Source organism: Balearica regulorum, chromosome 21, assembly GCF_011004875.1.
Source record: "Balearica regulorum gibbericeps isolate bBalReg1 chromosome 21, bBalReg1.pri, whole genome shotgun sequence".
NCBI lineage: Eukaryota > Metazoa > Chordata > Aves > Gruiformes > Gruidae > Balearica > Balearica regulorum.
Genome location: NC_046204.1, coordinates 3,082,572 through 3,104,315, shown reverse-complemented (window position 1 = coordinate 3,104,315; position 21,744 = coordinate 3,082,572). Strand labels below are relative to the sequence as shown.

The window sequence follows — 21,744 nt, the reverse complement described above, 5'->3', positions numbered from 1 at the left end:
CGTGTAAGCTGAGCTGTTGCTACATACCAGGTTAACTAAACTTTGCAACTGAATTTACAAGAAAGTTGAAGGTTGTGCTCTGTTACCATGAGAGACAGGCTAGGACGATGTCAGGAGACATTTCCAAGTCAATTATTCTTTAAAAAAAAAAAAAAAACAAACCCCAACCAACCAACCCACAGAATACCTCATTAAGTTCATGCCATCTGAGTGCAAGACTGTCTCCCCAAAAAAGACCCCCAGCCAGTGGAACGGGGGACAGGCTTTTGAGTCTGAATGAGCCCCTGAGTCACTGGGGTCACTGAAACAGGAAAAACAGAATGATTCTGAGCTGCTCCTTTCTTGAACTACAGACAACCATGACCTTCCATCTGCTCCAGCTGATGTTTAGAGCAGGCAAACAGAAGAGACAGGAAAACTAGACTGACCTGGCCTGTATGGTGGAAAGGCTAGATTCCCCTGCAGAGTGCAAGGAAAGCTGGGGACAGATGGAAAACACAGAGTACAAAATCACTGGATTTGAAGTCAGTATTCTGAGCCTGGGACTCTGAAGTTGTATTTGCTGATCGTAACCCCTATCAGCTCTTCTCTGCTCTGGGAAAAACACTGTCCTGCTTCGTGCCTCAGTTGTCTTCCATCTATAAATGGAGATGCTAACTTGGGTTCCGCTGCCTCCACCAAATACTACAAAGATTCATTAAGGTGGGCCTTTTGAAGAGGTAAGGTGTTCCCTGAGCTGTCATTTCAAATGTTTCATAACAATCTTGTAAAGATTAATAAGAGACAAGAAAATACTTGTTAGCAGGTTGACTGCTACAGCCTTTGCTCCAAAGAACAACATAGAGATTATCCCCAAGAAGCATCTTTGTAAGCTCTTCAGTGTGGCACATTGTTCACAGCAGAAGAAAATCGACATTGCATTTTAACCCTTCTACAGCTAATATGCCTCTGCCTTTATCTCACGATGCATTCTGTTGCCACCCATCCAAACCCTGCAAACCGTACCCAAAGTCATTACTCCTTGATGCAGCCTCCCCATACACAAGAATTTATTGCCAGGTCCATAGCTTGTAGCTGAGTAAAGATCACGCAGGGAAGAAAGCAAGCCGCACCGAAAGCCTGTATTACTGATCTTGAGACGTCTTCCACAGTCAGTAGGACTGAGACTGCCTTGTGGCAATCCATCACGTTGCTACTCCAGACTTCAGTACTTCTGGAGTAGCAGCTCTAGCTGATCTGCCAAGACTCCAAAAGGTCAAGTGGTTAATGCAGACTTCTTATCTCAAAAGAATCTGGCTTTCTGCAGCTGCACTCCAAGCTGATTACATGGCAGAAAGAAAATAGAGAAACCATCTACCATTACAGCAATCTATCTAACAATAATCAGCAGCACAGCCGTTCTCCTCTGGTCATGGTGAGGTTCACTCTCTCCCTGACATGCCTTTAAATCCTGTCACAGAACAAGCAATCAGAAAGTCCTTCTAAGCCTCGAGTTTAAATGCAATGAAACAAGAGTGTCACCTTCTTGGCAGCTAGGGACTGGCCTGTCTCAGAGACAGGAGTGCCATTCCCTACAGCAAACCTGCTCAAGGCTTTAAAAATAACCTAAGCCCTGGGTAGCACAAGCAGGGTCAGATGATGTGGCTCAGATGAAGTAAGCAGTAACCTAAACTGGAACAGAGCCTTGAACAGAACTGCAACATCACATAAAACTTTGCTCGATCTTCCTCCCCAGATCTGCCTACCAGAACACAGTCTCAGTCTGTCTCTTGACCCAAATCTTAGGCATTTGTCTGTAATCATCTGCTGCATTCATCTCAAAATGATGTGACATTCACCGGGCTCTGCAGCAGTGCTCTTATTCACCAGATGAATTCAGTTACAGTCTAACATCGCACATAAAAGAGTGACTTCACAAGAAATCCAGTTCTAACACTCTCTATTAAGAGTGACCAATGCAACCTTGTGTCTCAGTACTCTTAGTATCTGCCTGAGACATCTGGACAGTGCTCAAGTGTCTTTCAGTAAATGAGCAGTGGAAGGGCACTGGTAACATAAATCCAATCCATATGGATGACATCAGGCTAATAAATTAGGAGCTGGGATTATTTATTTTACGAAGAGCAGTGAAGAGACTGGTGATAGGATATTCCCATCTGAGCTGACAGCAAGGTATCTGAGGCCATTCCCTCTGTAGCTGCTGCAGCACAGTCACGCAGGGCCAGACAGGTCGATATGCTAATGCCACGCTATTGGACTACTGTGCATTAAGACAGGTTGAGCGTCCAAGACAATTAAAAAGAAATAAAAAAAAAAAAAGAAAAAATACAGCTAAACATTTGGGTCACAAGAGTCTAAATGATCATGCTGTGAATTCATTATTATTATGGAGGCATTTGAAGCTTACCAATCCCCTAGAGTCAGCCATTCCTCTATGAATCCTTCAGTCTAATGCTTGCTCAGAATAAAACAAGGGAATAACAGTTACAAAACAAGAAACAACACAGAAGTGTAGTTTCCAAAAGAAGAACAAGGAAAGCGTTGAAACCCTTCAAAATTGAGTATCTTGGTGCCTTTCATAAGGCTCTCTTTAGCTAGTAAAACAGGTCGCATGGATAAAATACCATACCTTTCCTATTCCAGCAGCAGAGATACTATATTCTACTTCCCACAGAACCAGCTGCCATAAAAAAATAAAAATCACATTCTTTCCAGCACAATCAGGTTGCAGTTCAAAAACCTCTGGAACCACTGTGAGCTTCCTCAGAGACACTTATTTTGAGATAAGGTGGGAAGCAATACCACTAAAATCTTGTACAAAGTTCCTGTTATGAAATTCTTTTGTGCAATTTTGCAAAATCTAAGTGGCTGCAGTAAACAGAAAGACATTACACCCAAGTTACTGGATGTTCACCACAAAAACACAGAAAGAATAATCCTCACCCCTTCTTTACTGGCAGCATTTCCAAAAGCAAAATTCACTTTGGAAGCGATTTTTAAAAAAAACCCAAACTCTACAGCCAAAAAATACATCATTTTTATTTACTAAGCTTTAAAAATGAACCACAAAATTATCCTACAGCAGGAAAGGAGGAGGTCAGGTTTTTAATCCATGCAGTATTATCTTTTTTTTTCCCTGTCATATATTACAAAAGAGACTCTCCTCCCTGTGAGCAGTGTTTCAGCCCTGTAAAACATCTGGCTGGCCACCTCACGCTTGTCTCACACAAGCAAAGAGAGTGATTTGCCTTTTGTCCTGAGCACTGAAGTGAAAGCCAAGAGCACCTTGGTTCTAATGCCTGTTCCATCACCAACAGAATGGCCTCATTTCTAGCAATATCAAGCAACTGCAGCCCCACTGTTGGCAATGGCTGTGACCTCTAAAACGGGGGGCAATAGTTTATCTGTTTTAACAAGGTGGACAATTGAGTCATTAATGTTGGCCTGATCAGCATTATCTAAGCAGTAGTTTATCATGTGGTGCTGCTGGGTAAGAAAAGTACAGATGCCCAGGCCACCACGGACATGACAAACAGCTTGGCTCTAGTTCCCCACTGATATTTCGCGTGGGGTAGAGAATCTATTCTGTTCTATTCTGTTCTACTGACTCAATTAAAACATTGCTGGCAGTTTCAATACAGAGCTGAAAGCCTAACCCACTCCATCACACACACGAACAGTCTTGATTAAGTGCGGTCGCACCAAATCCATGCAGGTAGCATACAAAACCACAAGACAGGAGCACAGACAGTACAAAGGAACTCAAGCAAATGGTTAGGGATAATGACAGCTGGAGAAGTAAATACCAGATTAACCATCTTACCTTCACTTTGCTGGCTTCCTGCACTGCCACTACCATAGCTAAAGCCTGGGTCTTGGTATGCTGGTGGAAAACACGGAGGGGGCAGAGGATACTGATATGGGTATCCTTGGCCTAACGGCCAGGGAGCAGCAGGATGCGGAAGTGGAGCAAGGGTATCCTGATCTGAGGCTCCGCTAGAACCATTGTTAAGGTTCAGTGCAGCCATATCTGGAAAAGAGAGAAAAGGTGAAGACTGTGTTCTTAGCTAGCCGTCATTAATATGCAGGAGTCAACTGCTGACACAGTACCTAGTGTGGTCAGGGACTAGGAGGACTCAGCCTCCAGAGTTCACTCAAAATAACACATGCAGTAGGGCAGACATCAGCATTTACCACTGACCACCAAGGTACCTTTGCATTTCCGTAAGTCAAGGAGGAATCATCCCCATTTTACAGATTGGAAATGGAGTGTGACTGACAAGCAGGGAGTCTGTGGCATCACCAGAAATAAATTCTTGAGTCTCAGTGCAATGCCCTATTTGATGAGTTCATCCTTCTCTTCCATGTGGTCTAATTGCTTGATCTAACAGGAAGTGTCAACCGCTTCTCACGCAACTTCAGAATAACGGCCTGTAGGATTGTGAAACCCTACAGGACTCTCCTCTGTGCATCCTGCAAGCACAGAAGAGACAACACACGTGCAGCTTTGCCCTTCACAGATAGGGAACTTACTGCCACAGAGGTCTCCAAAGACATAATAGCACTGTTCCGAGAAGGTGATTTTGTTCACAGTGTGCCTGAGGTAGCCGTGTTTTAACATGCTGCTGGCATATTTTCTAGCCTCCCGTCGGTCTTTGAAGCCTTCCACGTGTGTGTAAAGCCAGTCAACCACATCTGCTCCTAAAATGAAAATAGGAAGAGGAGACACAGGATCATCTGAGTCAAATTGATCTTTTTTGGTTTTTTAATCTTCCCATTTATCTCACAGCCCACTAGTACTACCGTGCCAGGTACTGAATGCAAATATGAATGAATATGTAGCAATCTTGTTGCAAAGAGCTTAAAACGTTATTTTCACATCTCATCCTAACTGCTTAGTTACCACCAAACATCAATAAAGCAAGCAAAGAACTATCTTGCATCCAGTTGAACACTACATTACAGTGACACCAAATACGTACAGAGAAAATTTTATAGTTACGCTGTTCAACCCCTTCTGAGTTGCACCATGAAAATGATGCAGGATATAAAGGAAGGAAGTGGTTAGGAGAGTCACCTTCCTCAAGAGGCAGATGTTAGACTGTCAAAAGACCTGGGTTCCCATCCCTTTCTCAGCAAAAAGTAACTACAACCTAGATTGACCAAATGTTAGCACAGGTCAGGTCACAACAGTGTCAGAATCAAAGGCAGACTAGTTGTGGTAATTTTAAATGTAATTAAGATGCTTTATTAAGGTTGTGTGGCTGTCTGGAACTGGAATTACAAGGGTTGTTGCTCTGTTGAACTTGGGCAGATTGTCAGAGCCACAGGTAGTTACATGGAAAACCTGAGGTATAACAAGTAAGGGTTAAGGACCACCTGTGTGTAGGCATGAGAAACATGCAGTATTTTTGGCTGTCCAAACTCAAACAAGAGCTATTAGTTATTTCCTGTCACACTTAGAGTTGTTCACAAATACCAAGTCAAGGGAATATAAGAGGTCATAGACAGGGGGAAAATAAAATAAAAAAAAAAATATCATATAGTTTCTTCAGCCTATTTACAAAAAGTCACTGGGTTTTTCCCCCCACAGCATTCTTTGATCAGCTTACCTATCACTGCATTGGAGATGGTAATTTTTAACCACATCCTGTCCCGGATTTCAAGGCCTGAGTCTGGTAGCTGCATAACCTTGACAATAGTAGCCATGTCACTCTTCACAGTTAAGGGAGATTCTTCTAATTCTAAAAGGAAGAAAGGTTACATGCTTCTTTGAAATGCATCAAGTCTGAAAAGAACTTCTCAGCTCCCAATTTGGATGAACCGTTTCAAGCACAGCTTTACCAACAGATGGGAAAAAAGACACAAAGGTTCCCAAATGCACTCTCATCAATGGCATAAATTACAGCATTTGTACCAATTCTTTGGACTGTGCTCAGTATAACCAGTTTAGTCACTGAGACGCTGAGTCCATAGGTGTCTTGACTTAACAAACCAGCTACAGATCAGCACTGCACCCTTTCAATCCACACTGCATTGAGATTTGCAGAAAAGGGAACCCAAGGAGTTCCATGACCATTGCTTTCCATTTCAATTTGCCATGAAAAGCCCCTACACACCCAACGGTTCAGTGCACTCTGTGCAAAACTCTGTAGGACAAGGGGTTTTGGCTTGTTCTTTAACTTTTGGTTTAATTGTCAGGAATAATACCCATCTGCATGGCGAAAGATGACGGTCATGTCTCAATCAATGTCCATTTGTGTTTTTAAGATTTGGACATCAGCATAATTGGAGAGAATTGAAATTAGAAAAGAAAGCTTCCATTATCAGCATAAAGGCTAGTGGTTTCTTTCAAAAAAAACCCCAAACAAACTTTTCAGGATCCCAATGATGGCAGCCTTACAAGTTAACAAGTCACTTAACCCAGCATTACTTTGCCCTGCATCTTTCCTGCAGAACACTTAAAAACCCACTACTCCCAAATGCCTCAGCAGCCATCACTGCTCCATTGATATTTCACAAACTCTTACGGGCACAGCTGGCTCACCAGAGGCTTCAAACTGATCATTCTTTATAATAAAGCCACAACAACAGGGCTGAGATTCACCCTGCTGAACTGAGGTGCCTACCATAGGAGTCTAGTTCCCTTAGAAACTCCTTCTCTACCACACATAGAGGCAAAGTGGCATCTAATATTGAAAGCCCAGTGGGGTGAATCTGGGTCTAAGAGTCTCCCTTGTGATAGGTGTGCAGAACTCAGTCACCCTGTCTATGCATAATAATACTATATCCTTTGGAGACAGCACCCAGCCCTCCCCTCCTGCTCCCATCTTCTCAGTTCTAGAACATTCATGTCAAGCATGTGTCCTGTGTTTGCAGTCCAGTCCCTTCTCCAGCAGGAATTCAGAAACCCTCCTCCCCTCCCTTCTCCCAGCTCCCCATATCATCCACCTTTCAAAACCACAAGGGAACCAATTTTGCCCTTTTCCAGCAACCCAAAATTTTGATAAAAGGTACAACAAGCATGAAACAATGAAAACTGAAAATGCTTCTTTCAATACATGCACTGCTAATATGCGTGAAAATATCCCAGACCATCTATGCGTGTGGTTTCAATACTTATGAAGTTTCAATAAACACTATAATTTTGCTTTTGCTTTAAGTTAGTTTGGTTAGTGGCAAAAAGCAACATGTTTGTTTGGGAGAAAGAAAAAAACAAACCAATACTCAAGTAAAGTATGTGGGGAGCAATAAATTGCATTTGCTTGGAGACCTGCGATCTGCATATAAAAAACAACATCGGTCAAACGATCATCAATATTTTCTAAGTCTGCTAGTTGCTGTACAAATATGAAAAATTCTAAGATGCATGTAAAATGCACCCACTTTAGTCTGAACTCAGTCAACTGTGGATCTGACTACCTGACCACCTGTACAGGTATGTGCAAATCTGAGAAACAGCACAGACAGTAACTCCTTTCTGGGGAACCAGATCTACTTCAAAGCTCTTTCTCAGGGCTTCCAATACTGGTTTTGAGTAGCATTTTTTTCCCCATTAGCAGACCCTAGTAATAAAAGAGGTGTATGCTCCGGGAAAACGAAGTCCTACCACATGTGATACCACCACTGGCTTGTATCCTTATTTGAGTAAGAAGTACACATTTGCTCAAACAAAAAGGCCCCAGGAAATTACGCAGTACCTCAGGCTGAATACTAATAAGCAGAAATAGTTTGAAGTCTTAATTCAAAATCCTCTGAAGTACATGCAAGAGAAAAAGAGATCTTTCCAACAATGTCAGCGGATTGCATATTTGAAGCAGCAAGACTTTCAAGAAACCTTGAAACACTTGAAGTTAATCTCATGGAATGGGACAGCACTACTTTGCAGAAAGGGGTCCTGTAGTGAGAGAACAGGAGCTGGAAAAATCTACCTTTAGCAGAGTTTGCACTGGCTGAGCCAGTGAGTCCAACACTCACAAACCACTGTGAGAGAATATTCTCCTGCATCAGCCAGAACACTGCTGGAGAACAAGATACTTCTTTTAAAAGCAATAATTACAATGAAACACCTCAGTCTGCCTTGGTTTGCATAGTCCTGTTTTTCAAGAAATGCACCTGAGAAAATAAAGAGCTAACACAGAGTAATTCCTACTGTGTGGTGGTGATTTGTATGGCTCCAAAATCTCAGCTACTTTAATCGCTAGCACCAATGTGATGGTGGCTGTGCAAATGCTCCAGATATTAGAACTTCACTTTTGATCCAGAGGCTACACAGCAAAGGAATGCTGGTCAGAAGGAAAGCAGTTATTCAGTCCATTTATCCTGGCCTTGCTATACAAACAGAGTAAACAGCAGACATTCCCAATACTTAAAACAAGGAACCATGAAACAGACTTGTCTAAGATGACTCCATTCATTTACTGCTTCCATTTTCACATCTGTAGAACAGATACTGTATTTGTTTCAAATACCAGCGACTGTAGCCTCAGAGGAACTGAAACTGAGAATCTTGCACTGGAAAATGAAAAGCTAGAAAGCTCCATTTTGCACGAAGCTCTTCATTCTTTGAGGCGTCAATGCACGGACTCTCCCCGCCTCTCCCTGTCCTCCTCCACTCCTCCCCAACTTTGTCCTTCCTGGCCAAGAGGTTCACGCGACAGGGGCTCTGGGTACCGAGGGCCCTGAGGTGCTGCCTGCCGCGTTCGGGGAGGGGAGCAACAGGACTGAACTGAAGGAAGGAGTGTTAAGCAGAAGATCACAGTAGAAGTCAGGGGTAATCCACGTTTTCTTGCATTCAGGAAAGGAAATATTGTAAGTTACTGGCACAGAAATGAGAAGCTCTCTCCAGAAATGTGGTTCTGCTCCCAAATAACCTTTATTTTAAAAGTATGATTGAGAGGGTGTCTGCGTTCCATACTTCCCAATCACATCACTGTATTTCAAGGCACATGATACATGAATAGTTCAAGAGGAATGCAGAGTAACAGACTCTTGTTTGACAGCAATCAGCAGATACATTTGATTTCAGCAATCTTTAGTACCTGTAAGGCTGAAAACACATCTCAAGATAAAGCAGTCATCACGTAAGAGGTTCATTTGCTTTCTACTGCAGATGTATTTCCCTTTCAGTGGTGCTGCCTACAATCTAAAGGGGCACTGAGTGATTACAGCTACAAAAAGGATAACCGCCCTTTCAATTCAAGGTGAGGTGTAATTCCAGGAACTACGTGCTTCTAACATCTGAGAGAGGGTAGAAGAAAAAGAGGCAGACAACTATGTAGTCTGATAGGACTTAACTGGTCCCTGTAAATGCAACTTTCACGCCTCAGTCATGCATTTGTCCAGGGAAGATTCTGTCACTAATCACCAACACCACATTTGGTCTTTAAAATCCTCAAAGTGTTGGTTTTCTCGCTCATTTTGTTTTTTTTTTTTCCTAAATGATTTCCTCCCTTTCTCTCTAGAAAAATCTTACAAAATGCAAAAAGTTACTCAGACCTAAATTTAGACTCCGGATCTGGTAGACACTTAAGCATCCCTTGTTAAACATGTAAGTACTTACTAATGCATACTGAGGTAGCATTGTTCCCCAAATGAGATAATCTCCTCAGAACTTAAAAGCCACTTCAAGATTTCTATGTGTATATAAACAAATATAATAAATCTCCTTGCTGCAGATGAACAAATCTGACAGAACGGTTGCATCTCTAAAGAAATTCTTCCATATTAATATTACAGGGAACAAACGGATACTAATGAGGTGTAAAGTACCTCAAAACTTTCATGTCAAGTAAAGAGAAGTGCTGTTTTAAATATGAACGCTTTCCTGACTTCAGTGGACAGCGTTCTGAGACACACGCTCCTCGTTCATTGTCTTGCCTTATTGCCATTTCTTTCAAACCCAATGCTAGCTTTTATCCCACGCTTACATCAGAAAGCAAAGGAAGAGTAAAAGAACGGAAGAGTTTATAGTCTTGGAACAAAAATTTCCAAGATAAGGAATCATCACAACTTGTTGGTTACCTTGATACGACTAGTTTAGAGACTGCCACAGATAGTCAAACCAGGAAAGAAGACAGAATTCTAACTGTAATTTCATGTGGGAAATTACATTTGTTTTTCCTTGTTCAATAAATTCTAAAAGTATAAAAGAGTATAAAAGAAGGCTATGCAAATATCAGTTGAAGACTTTCTAAATGATACACTAATATTATTATCCAGTGACATCTATCTGTAGTAAATGATTTAAAGTTATTAAACAGTCAAATGCGAGGAGGAAGCTCTCACATTCACCTGAGGGGATAAAGCTGGAGGCCTGCCTTGTAACTTTAAAAAGGGTCCAGAAGCCACCTCTTCCTGAACATGAACCCTGGCAGAACACCACTGTGTTAACTTCTGACCTTTGGAAAAAGGAATTATGCTCCCCACAAGAATCACAAATTTAAGAAAGCATTCAAGAGTTCTGTGGCGGCTGTCGTTTTCATCGCGCTTGTGGCTGGGGTCGGTTTTGCGCACAGCTCTGCACTGCTGGCCCCGAGCAGAAGACGCCTGCCCTGTGCTGGCCGCAGTGTGACTTACTTTCCGAATCGGGAATTGAGCTTGTTAGTGAGGAGCTGGTAGATGTGGTGATGCTCATGGAGGGGCTCATACCGTAACGGGGGTACGCTCCCGTCATGGCTGTGGTATGAGAGATCCACGCCGCAGGGTCGATTGGCCTCACTGGTTCAGCTGCAAAACAATCAGAAAGGGAGAAAAAGACAAATGGAATCAGATTCGCGGTAAACACTTAGAGTAAGAAGGAATTTTTTTGGGGCGCACAAGTCCTTGCCATTCTGATAGTACAACTGAGATAGCCCCAACACAAGGGAACAAAAAGTACCCTGCCAGCAGTAGCTGATTTCCCCTAGCAATTGCCGCACCAGCTTAATAAGACAAAACCATGACACTCCTGTTCCTGTAACGATGGTAGGAGTGAAATATTTCCACTTGTGCAAAAGAAGCTACCAGTCCAGTAATAATATTTCACCATTCTTCTCTACAGTGAGACAGAGGTTTTCATTTTGCTGTGATGTGAAGTACTACCAAATGCTTTGCCGCAGCTGATCGGAAGACCTCTCCCTACTTCTAAGGGTCTCAAACCCAAAACAACCACTCAGACAGAAGGTGAATCTTCTGCTGAAGGTGAATCAGAACAGTAACTCTGGAGCTCTGTATTTGCAGAGATGAGGCATCATGGAATTCCCCTCTCAGTGTTTTCAGCAGCCATAATTAAACTTTTTAGGACTGGAATAGTCCTGCAAAATAAACTTACAAGACATATAGAGACCATTTGAAGAGACTGGTATCAGAGACGAGTGAAAATTACACTCAGAGCTTAAAAGGAGCCACGTAACAAGCAGTTTTTAATGCTGGCAATAAAATTATTTTTTTTTCCATAATCTGACTTATAGTTGGTTATTGTTCCATTGCTTTGAAAGATGATTCTTAAAACCAGAAATTACGTAAAAGAGCTCTGCCTGCATTAGGTATTTCCTCAAAATATCCCACACATTACTGCAATCAGTTTGGCCTGCAACAGATACACTGCTGTTTGCCATGGATAATAACGGATACATCTTCGCTGAAGAAAGGACAAACTGATACACAAGCTCTCCCTGTAGCAAATCTGAAATACGTGGATTTGTGGAATTTTTCTTTTGATTATGCTGGTTTTCCTAAGGACTTCGCTGAGTGAGCTCCTATAGTTTGCACGAGTCTATTGTATTAATTTCAATGGACAATGCTATCCTCATCTTCTCAGGACTGGTAACAAGCTGGTTTCAGTATCATAAGCAGAGCACTCACCAGTAGGAGGCAGCTGTGTTTGTCACATGAGCTACTGAAAGGCTTATTAAGCCAGAAGTTTTAAAACCAGGTAATTTTCAAGAGGTTTTAAGTATATTAAACAACGTTGCTTGCCTCAAATTTTAAAAATACTCAGTTTAAATTCTAAGACGTGTACATGTGACAAAATGAGGCTTTTAAACACTTACGTGCAGTTATCCTCCAAACTTTCTGTCAATTAAGAGGTTAAGATCATGAGGATATACCCACCAAAAGGTTAAGAGCTTGATCCAAACCATGTGAATCAAAAGAAAAACACCCATGAATTCAGTGGGCATTGGAGTCTCAGAGTTTCTTAAACCCCTGCCTCCCAAAACAAAAAGCAAACAAACACCACAACCAAGCTTAAAAAATATCAAATTTATAGGGAAAGGAAATCTGTTAGATGCCAAAATAGCTAAAAATATTCTAGACCTTGAGGGCTCCACAGGAACCCAGCAAAGAGCTGAAATATGTACTCACCCCTGGGGATGGTGAAATAACTCCTGGGAGTAGGGTCCCAGCATTTGGCTACTGTTAAGCTGATAGGTCTAGGAAGAAAAAAAACAGGTAAGGGTGACTATTCCCTACAGAAGTAGTAACTGCTACAATGAACTCTTTGAAACAAACTTATTCCTATCCAACAGTTGTCAAGTACATTCTGAGAATGCTTTTGAGATGCTTGTCAAAGTATTTTCAGTGTGAACCAGTAATCAGGATGTTTCTGGTTTTGCACAGATCATGAGCACTGTTGGTGAAATCTGTCAAATGATCATCTCTTGAGATATTAAAACGTTAATCCTAAAACAAATAGTGCTACTGAAATGAGGCAACTCCTAGTCTGTGTTGGTTTTGGCTGGTACATTGGAACAACTCTCACCTATTCATCATTTACACCGAGAAGTTCAGAGTTGAGATCAGCAGTCATGCTGGTTGCTTACTGAGATCAAAACGTTGATCTCTCTGAGGTTTACCCATTACCAATAACTGCATATGGAGGATAAGTAGCAAGAGATTTTGTAATATGCTCACCCTGGTTTGGAGACTATTTCCCGTAAAACCCGTACTGCATCATCATTGCTCATGTTCTCAAAATTGACATCATTCACCTGAAATGTTCCAAAAAGCAGAGGTCAGGCTTCGCAACAGGAAAGTTAAAGACATTTTAATTATTTGTTTCCAGATTTATTTGCCTTGTAACTGTTTCCATTCCTTTGGGTAGCTGCAAAAATACTGTTTCTCAGAGCACATTAACTATCCAGCAGAGTTCACAAAGAATTACAGATTTTAGCATTAACAGTCTTTATGACACAATTCGCTGAGTATGAATGAATTCTCTTAACTGATTACTAAGATCTGGTGGGACGAATGAGCTGAGCCACCAAGGTATAAGCCAGCAGCATGTATTTTTGGACACAGACCAACCTGCAGAAGCATGTCTCCTGGTTCAATTCGGCCATCTGCTGCCACAGCCCCTCCTTTCATAATAGAGCCAATGTATATGCCACCATCACCCCGGTCATTGCTCTGTCCTACAATGCTGATTCCCAGGAAGTTATACTTTTCTATACAGATAGAAAGTGGAGGGTAGGGGGGAAAAAAGCAAACAAGGTGATTGGAATGATAGTGAAGAGCTAACACCAGGCTACTTCAGTCTTGAAAAATCAGTTCTCTCAACACATCAGCTGGGCCATGTTTGACTTACAATTATCTCAGGTTAACCTACTGGCATACGGCTGCCTGGCACGCTCAGGGAAAGGCAGCAGGGAAACGCTGCTCAAGACATTATTTTTTCATACAGGACACTGAAAAGTTGCATTCAAAAAATCAGCATGAGAAACAACATTGAAAAGACATGTCTACACCTAGAAATTAGGCACCCAACCAGCATTAGGCAATTTTTTCCACATGTCAGAGTGACAGGAAGAATTTGGTGCTACTGAAAGGTGCTGAATTGGCAGTCCTGTACATTTCTATCTGGCTAAACAATGAAACGCATGAGCAGCTGATATGCAAACCTCCAGTGCCCTTCTACTCTCACTCCTACAATGTCTGACCCCTTATCATTCCTAGAAATACGAGCAGAACTCCATATCCTAGAGTTCCAGCTCCTTTCCTGGGCTTCTTGGGAAGAATACCGATCTGCTTGTGCAAATGGCTCAGAACCATCCAGTACTGGACTAGGAATCCAGGCACAGTCAGAGTAGCAACTCTTGGCTGCCATTCCCTGTAGTTCAATTGGCATCCTTTCAAACCTACTACAGCATGACAAAATACATCTGTATCACTTGAAATTCATCATAAAAAACATTGCTTATTCCCTTACCCATGTTGAGTGTGACAGTGATGATATTTAGGGACATGGTAGAATCAGTGATGCTGCTGAACGAAGACGACTGCAAAATACAACAGAAAATTCTCAAGGTTTTAAATGGCTCAGAATAAGACAATAAAAATAACTATTGAGGATTAATTCACTGGGTACTGATGAACAGGTTTCCATTTGGAAGGCACCCAGAAACCATTGTGGCCTCCTCAAAATTATTCCTTCTTTAGAATCTGTAAAGAAAAAAAATCTGAACACAACCGGCACTTTCTCCAAAGATTTGTTTACAAAAGACACAGAGCAAGTATTTTTGCTGCCTGACTACATGACTGACAGGCTGACATTTACATACTAAAGTGCCCAGCGTCGTGTGAATTATTACATCCACGGCTCCTCCCTAAAATGAGAGGTGAACAGCACATGATCCTTCAGGAAGTGAGAAGGCAGACACTCCCCTCCCCTCCAAAATGAAATACAAACATGCTTATCAAATTATCTTCTAAAACATTACTCCAGTTCTTGTGACAAAATGTAGGCATACTCATTCTTTAATCTGTGAAGACTGATACTTATAGGACAACAAAACAGTTACTTCAAAAAGCATGTCATTTGGACCATCCTCATTCTGCTACCATACGACTAGCACAGAAAAGGGCAAGCGAAAAGATTTGAGATCTTCTATAAAGGCAGGTTTCTCCTTTCAGCAGAATGCAAGTGTCAGCAATTTATACATCAGATGTCTAACACCACAGACACCCGTTGCCCACATCAGCCAGTATCATAATGGAGGTTCTCCTGCAGAGACTGGTCTTAAAAGAGACAACAAGAAATGCAATCACTTAACAGTAAAAGGAGAAAGGGAGAGGAGAAAACGAGTCTTGACGCTAGTGCTCCAGAACTTCAAACGTTAGAGGTTTAGTCCAGGGTAGATCGGAGCCAAAGGGAGCCTTTCCAATGGGTTCATCAAGCACAGATCTGTTCTGGATCCTTTCCTAATTCACATGCTACACTCAAAATCATGGCTCACCTCCTTGGAAAATTATGATGCCAACCTTACCCTGTCAATCTGCCGCATCCTTTGTTTCCTCCTCCTGCGTTTATGCTTCCGTATGAGCCGGGATGAAGTACTTTGCTCAGTGGAGCTACTCAACCTGAGGGAAATTGAGAGCAAATGTCAACTCTGTAAAGCTGAGCCATTTGCATTTCTCTGCACCCTGCCAAAAAAAAGGCTGATTCCTACAAATGCAGGAGAGAGTAAATCCCACAGACACCATCAGCTAGCTCACAACGTATTGCTCTGTTTGTTGCTGAACTGCTGCTCGATCCCGGTGTGTGCTGTATCTAGGAGCACAGAGAAGACACCTGCCAAACCACAGCATGGATTAAAGAGTATAATTTACTAGCTTGCTTTCTTTTGGGAGCAAGACTGAATGCAACCCACATCTCAGACTTATATCCCCCTGATTTAACCACCCAAAGGTCAGAGGTAGCCATCCTGCACTACTTTAAAGGTGGTCCTGGGTCCAGGCCCATCAAAGCAAAATACACACTATAAAAACAGCTGTACATTAAATAGAGTTTAATCTCTGCTCTGAGAGGACAGACAACCTGGAGAATGTCTTCATATTAATTTCTGTGAGTCTTGTCATGGTGCTGTTACTTTCTTCTGCTGCTGTCTACCCTGTTAACAGGAACTTAACGTTGAGGCTTAAAGTCAATGAAATAAAGTAGCAATTGATAACAGCTACTACCAAATAGTGAGAGGAATAGTGTATATGATTTACCTTTACATATTCTGTTAGGTTTATTTTGCTGTGGGTTTTTTTCAGGCTCTTCAAACTTGTAGAATGTGCCTAAATGTGCCACATTCTACATAAAAATCCTTAAGATCCCCTTAAGAGTTAGGAAAGTTAATTACTCTCATTTTACAGATATTGGACTGGAACACAGAAAGAGATAAATGGATTTGCCCAAATTAATTTCAGGAGACAAACAAAGCCTAGATTTCAGAGATACCAGTGTAGCACCATCTCTCCTCTATTTATTATGTTAAGAATGGCAAAAAAGACAAAGCAATGCTTCATCATTAACCAAGCTTTAAAAAATCCAACCCTATACAACACATTTAATAGAACTGGCACTGTCACAAAGAAAACAGTGCCAGTCGTCTTCCCCAGTCTCCACATCCCCATCTTCAAAGTTCCAGATGCATGCAGGAATGCTAGAATACATCAAGCAAAACTTGGTACCAGCAACCTCAAAAAGGAGCTTGCTGTCATTAGATTACAACCCACCACACTGGAAACCCATCTTGCATAAAGTCCGCGTGTTTTAGTCAAGCATACTGAGCTGAATATTACAGATGATGGAACTGCTCAGAGGATGTGAATCTCCTGACATTCTCTTTGAGTTCACAAAACTATTTCAGGCATGTTAACCTCACGCACTCCTTTCTCCCCTCCCAGCAAGGCAAATTAATTTAAAGAGCCAAGAGGTGGTGTTTTCAGAAGAGATCAAAAATATGATAATTCTTGGTCTGTGGAAACAGCTCACAGCACCTGGTTTTCTGAGGCTTTACCTTTGCAACAGGAAAAATAAAGAGGTGTCTCAGATGCACGTCTCCCAAAATTGGACTTGTTCAACATTCACCACTCTTTTTGAAAGTACTGGCAAAGATTGACACAAAAACCTCCTCTTATATTTTACTACCAATATTCTCCCACGTCCTATTTCCTCTCCGATTTCATTCTCCTCCTCTTCTCTCCCGAAACATCTCATTAGTAGGATTTAGCTAAAACTTTCCAGCGCACAACAGTTTAGGAGAATTTGAAGAAAAGGCAAGGGACGTTGCTCACATCACAGTGAACCTGCCCGCTCTTTGCAAAGGGCAGCAGAAAGAAAAGAGGCAAAAGAATGGGGGAGCTTTTCTGCATGAACACAAGTCAAGCAACAAGATACCTTCAAAGGCTGTGAGCGCCCTTCTTCCACTGATCAGAGTGTGAATTCAGCGCTCCAATCTGCAAACAAACCCTCTGCTCACAGGCCCTAGTCCCTGTGGCAGACAGAACCCAGGGGAGTGAAAACCCTGCTCCCTCGCATGACAAGGCAAGACTTTCCACTGGTTTTGAAGACAGCTGAGCTAGTCCATAACAGAAAGGACAAAACCTTAACATTTTATCTGTCCTTTTGGCTACTATAATCACACTTCAAAGTCACTCACAGCATCCAGGCAATTGATTTTCATTGTTTACACACATATTTCACCTACTGCCATATCATATTTTATGGCTTTATCCCAGTGTGCATCACTCAAGGAGTATGCAGCACTTCCTGTCACCAATTTTTTTGGAATGGCATCCTCTAATGGTTACTGTGGATAAAGAGAATTCATTAAATTCACACGTCATTTCATTTGTTCAGTTTCCCATTGCTATGTCCCTGACAGGGGTAATTTCTCCAGCTAACATTGCCTACTGTAAAAAGCAATTTTAATTTAGCAATGTTCATAGAGAAAGAAAACGGAGAGAAAAACTATACTGAAAGCCACACCTGCCTGCAGCAGGAGATCACAATGGGAATTCACCCAGTAGAAAAGTTCTTCCTCTACTTTCCAGACAACGGGCATTTTATCTGGATAGCAAGTTATGGAAAGGAGGGACAGGAACAGCAGAGTTTCAGCACACAGTTCACTGATTCTGTCTCAAGCAGTAATCTGGTGCTATTTCATGGCACTTTACATCCTAAGATGTAAGCAACTTAAAAGTACCCTCTAATGTATGTTAGTATACTTCCTCTGTCAATATTTTTCCTGATTACAGACAGCGCGTAAGATCTGCTGCCTGCCAAGGTTGATTGGTTATGCCAATTTCTTCCTCCAGCTCTACTGCACATCAATATGGTGTTGCTGAGAAAACCAAAGAACGATTATTTCCAGCTTTAGGTTGATCTTCTAAAATTGGACTGGACAAAAATACCTTTTGCCAGCACCGAGTATCACTACAAAACAGAATCGCTCTCTGACTCCGAGTCCTTAAAAGGGATATTTTAATCTACCACCAAGTAGAGAACACAAAACTACTTTCATTCCTATCTTTAGAAAGATATATCACGGATGAGTCCAAAAAGATGGACTGGAAAAAAAGAAGACAAGTCTAAGCACACTGCAGAAAAGCAGACAGAACACAGAGGTGATGAAGGTGTGAACAATTAGCTTACGATAACATCAGCATCTTGTTCCTTCTTCACTTTCGCCCTCCGTATTTACTTTGGCAACTTGGGGGTGAGACAACTTTGGAAAATTCATTCAATTTCAATACATGACCAAAAGGGTTGATTCCTCTGTAAGCAGTGAACATTTTGGATTTTTCTTTTAAATTAAAGCAGCAAAACCAGAGTTTACTGGCAAATCTCAACTTCTGTTACCAGATGATAATACGCAAGAAGTGAAGTTGTTCTATTCTGTGGTATTTTTTTGATTCTACTCAACATTAGACTGGAAGAATGGAACTAAGTTCCGTAGAAAAGCCACAGTTCACATTTAGTTCAAGAGGACAGACAATATTTCAGAGAAGTAACTACTTTGAGCTAAAACAGCCTCTCACATTAGTTGCACAAAACTGATGATCAGAAGGCACTGCAGAAACATTTTTGTGTGCTTATACATCGGCTTCTATACAGATAAACATTCGAAAGTGTTACTTATTACACTGAAGATACCGTAAGTGGAGACCTCACTCAACTCCAGTTTTTATCCCTTCTGGGGGAAGCTGGACAATGACTTGAGTTGCCTTAATCAGCCGATGTGTAAGTAGAAGGCAAGACAGCTTGTTTCAGCGAGACTCCCACACCGTGTGAAAGCAGGTTTCACAGTCTCTGCAATTTCTTAAACAGGAGTCAAGCCTGTATCTGTTTTCATGTAGCTGTGGTACATTTCTTCATCTCCTTTTGTTATTTCTTTTAAATCCATAGCCTTAATGTATCCTTGGTGAATCATTCACAAACACTGCATATCTCATATTCTAGGAGTATCTGGATGCTAAATAGAAGCTCAAACGTATTCCAATGAGGGGGTAATATTTTGATCTCTGAAGTATCCCCAGAAATGAGTAAAAGTTAGTATTACAATTTGATGAACAAAACAAGATTTGAGCTTTTGGGAAAAATAGAGTGCAAAGATGAAAAACAAATCTGGAATCATAACTACCAATTTCCCACACTAGCTACTGGCCAAAACCCTGACTGCACTTCTAACAGAAAGTCTAATGAATCCCACAGCAGATATTTTTAAAAAGAATAATAATAATTTGTCCAATCTACATTTCCCAAAGGAAGGAAAAAAGGTAATAATTTGGATTAAGAAAGTTTATCCACATAGTCTGAAAAGAACTAATGTTAATTTCTTAAATAAGAAATAAATGTAATCAATTTTTTGCAGTGAATTTTTTTAGATACATTGAATTGAGAATACTAACTGCAAATTGCTGACAATAATCCTACAGCTACAGATGTCATATCTGCTAGACCTTTATTTGTGCAACAGAAGACAGAAGTAAGACTTTTACTGTAAAGCCTGCCATGAGCTCCCTACATCAATCTGTACACAAAATACCACCTACTACCTGCAAATAACACTAACGTTCCATGCTATCATACTTTGAAAAGAAAGGAAATAAATTATTGTACTCACACTACTTGAAGGGTTCTGTATTGTCCTGTAATATTTGTGAACAGATTAATTCACTGAAACAAAAAAAAGACTTTCTCTCTAGCTGAATGCAATAAAACTTCCTTGGAAATTAACCAACTCTGCTGTGCTGCTCCAAGTGAAAAATAAAATAAACCAATGTCAAACACACACTGTTAGAAAAGCATCCTCAACCTTACAACCTCTTCACTTCCAAGACAGTAAGATCCTTTACATCTGATTTCTTCTCTCAGTGATCTCCTCCGCATACAATCTCCTTTACAATGCAGATTCTGACACCAGAGTTCATCAGCTGTTATTAAACAAACTTACCCCCTTCAACCTCTTTTTCCCCAGGCCGCTGTCTGCAGCAGATCTGGAGCATGCTCGATTTTCTGTTTGGCTCTATTTGCCTCTAAAGAAAACTTCTCCCTGCCAGCACAATCTCTCATCTGCTTGAGAACATCATCACAGTAACACAACAGCATACCTTGGAGCATTCCATTTGGTTGTTCTTCCTGACTAGCTGGCCTGGCAGCTATTCAGTGTGCCAAAAGCTTCTGCCCTAGCCTAGACAGGAAAAGCCCTGCGCAGCAGCTTCGAAGAGTCCCTTTCTTCTCAGGTCAGACGCAGGAAGCTTTACTTTATTAATATAGAAAGATTTAGCTGGGTCTAGTATAATGTGCTTCAGTGGCCACCCTGACTGTGCTAATCCTGCTCTACTGCATATCTTGCTGCCATGGAAATGATTAATTTATTTACAAGAAACAAAATCAGTTGCAGGGTTGTTGTTGTTGTTTTTGTGGGCTCGATTTTTCAGGTAGGGAAGGAGGGTTAGAAGCCCTAAAGGCTTTAGGAAGGCTTAGCGTACGGGCAGGTTAATTACTGATCTTGCCAACCCTTTAAGCATATGAATATCCAGGTGAAGTACAAAGCATCCAGAAGGCTAATTTTCTGTATCTTCAGGTGTTGGCAACATCACTGTAACTGCAAAATAAGTTCTTAAATCTAAATCAGGACCAAATCTTAGATGTTCACTTAGTTACCCTTTCAACCGTTTGGAAACATACAGCCTTTAAACAGAATTTGAAGGAACTGCTGTTCCTCAACAGGTTTTTAAGCTACGACTAATTGCAAGACCAAACAGATCCACTGAGTTCAATAAGCCAATAATCCATTCGTAAACACAGCAAATGTTTAAGTATCTCCAGGACTAGTTGTTCTTTGCTGTTTCCATTCTACCTAGAATTGCACCTTATTTATTTTAGCTACAGATCTCTCTGAACCACCAGAGATCTGTAATCTTGTTGTTCTCCAACAAATAACAGAAATCTGTAATGGGTTTTCATAGTTCATTTGGATGAACAACAGCCCTAGACACAGTGTTCAGAGAATGATGTCACTGCAGTCAGGAAAGGGAAGAATATTTTGATTGATTTTACATCTTTAAAAGTAGGTATTTTGAATCTGAGAAATGTATTGTCTTATAAACCTTTTATGGAACAACAAAAGTATCTTCAGAGATTAACAAGGATGTCTTGAAATTGAGAGCTTTTTTGCAACAAGCAAGTAATAATTCACATTCTGTCTGCACAAAAGGAAAAAAATAATTGTCATAAATATATGGCATCACAGCCTGCCTTTGCAATAGCATTAATTTTGATGAATTCCTGTACTGCTCATATGTCTCAGACTATGCAATTACATAGGAATTCCTTTACAATTCAGATTTAGTGAAGTGCATACTTATTAGGCATCTATGCTGAAGGTATTTTGTTACAATATTCACACCTTTGCTTTATAAATAGGTAAAGTTGCGCATTGTTTTGATCATTCTTGCTATTAAAAGGAAAGAACAGGAACAGAATTTTTC

The 21,744-nt window shown here is 41.1% G+C and overlaps 1 protein-coding gene across 3 annotated transcripts in view; it reads right to left on the bottom strand.

Moving 5' to 3' along the window:
* Positions 1 to 21,744, bottom strand: part of DVL1 (dishevelled segment polarity protein 1) — a 96,987-nt gene that overhangs the window by 5,349 nt on the left and 69,894 nt on the right. The window contains exons 6-15 of one of the 3 annotated variants that reach the window (XM_075772940.1): positions 15,246 to 15,339; positions 14,189 to 14,258; positions 13,288 to 13,427; positions 12,895 to 12,971; positions 12,346 to 12,413; positions 10,579 to 10,728; positions 5,613 to 5,744; positions 4,534 to 4,701; positions 3,824 to 4,030; positions 2,408 to 2,454 (exon numbers count right to left, since the gene is read on the bottom strand). In XM_075772940.1, coding sequence (XP_075629055.1) covers positions 2,444 to 2,454; positions 3,824 to 4,030; positions 4,534 to 4,701; positions 5,613 to 5,744; positions 10,579 to 10,728; positions 12,346 to 12,413; positions 12,895 to 12,971; positions 13,288 to 13,427; positions 14,189 to 14,258; positions 15,246 to 15,339 — 1,117 coding nt within the window. In that variant the 3' untranslated portion in view covers positions 2,408 to 2,443. The remainder of the gene's footprint in view (positions 1 to 2,407; positions 2,455 to 3,823; positions 4,031 to 4,533; positions 4,702 to 5,612; positions 5,745 to 10,578; positions 10,729 to 12,345; positions 12,414 to 12,894; positions 12,972 to 13,287; positions 13,428 to 14,188; positions 14,259 to 15,245; positions 15,340 to 21,744) is intronic. The other 2 variants (XM_075772938.1, XM_075772939.1) reach the window with 2 other exon arrangements.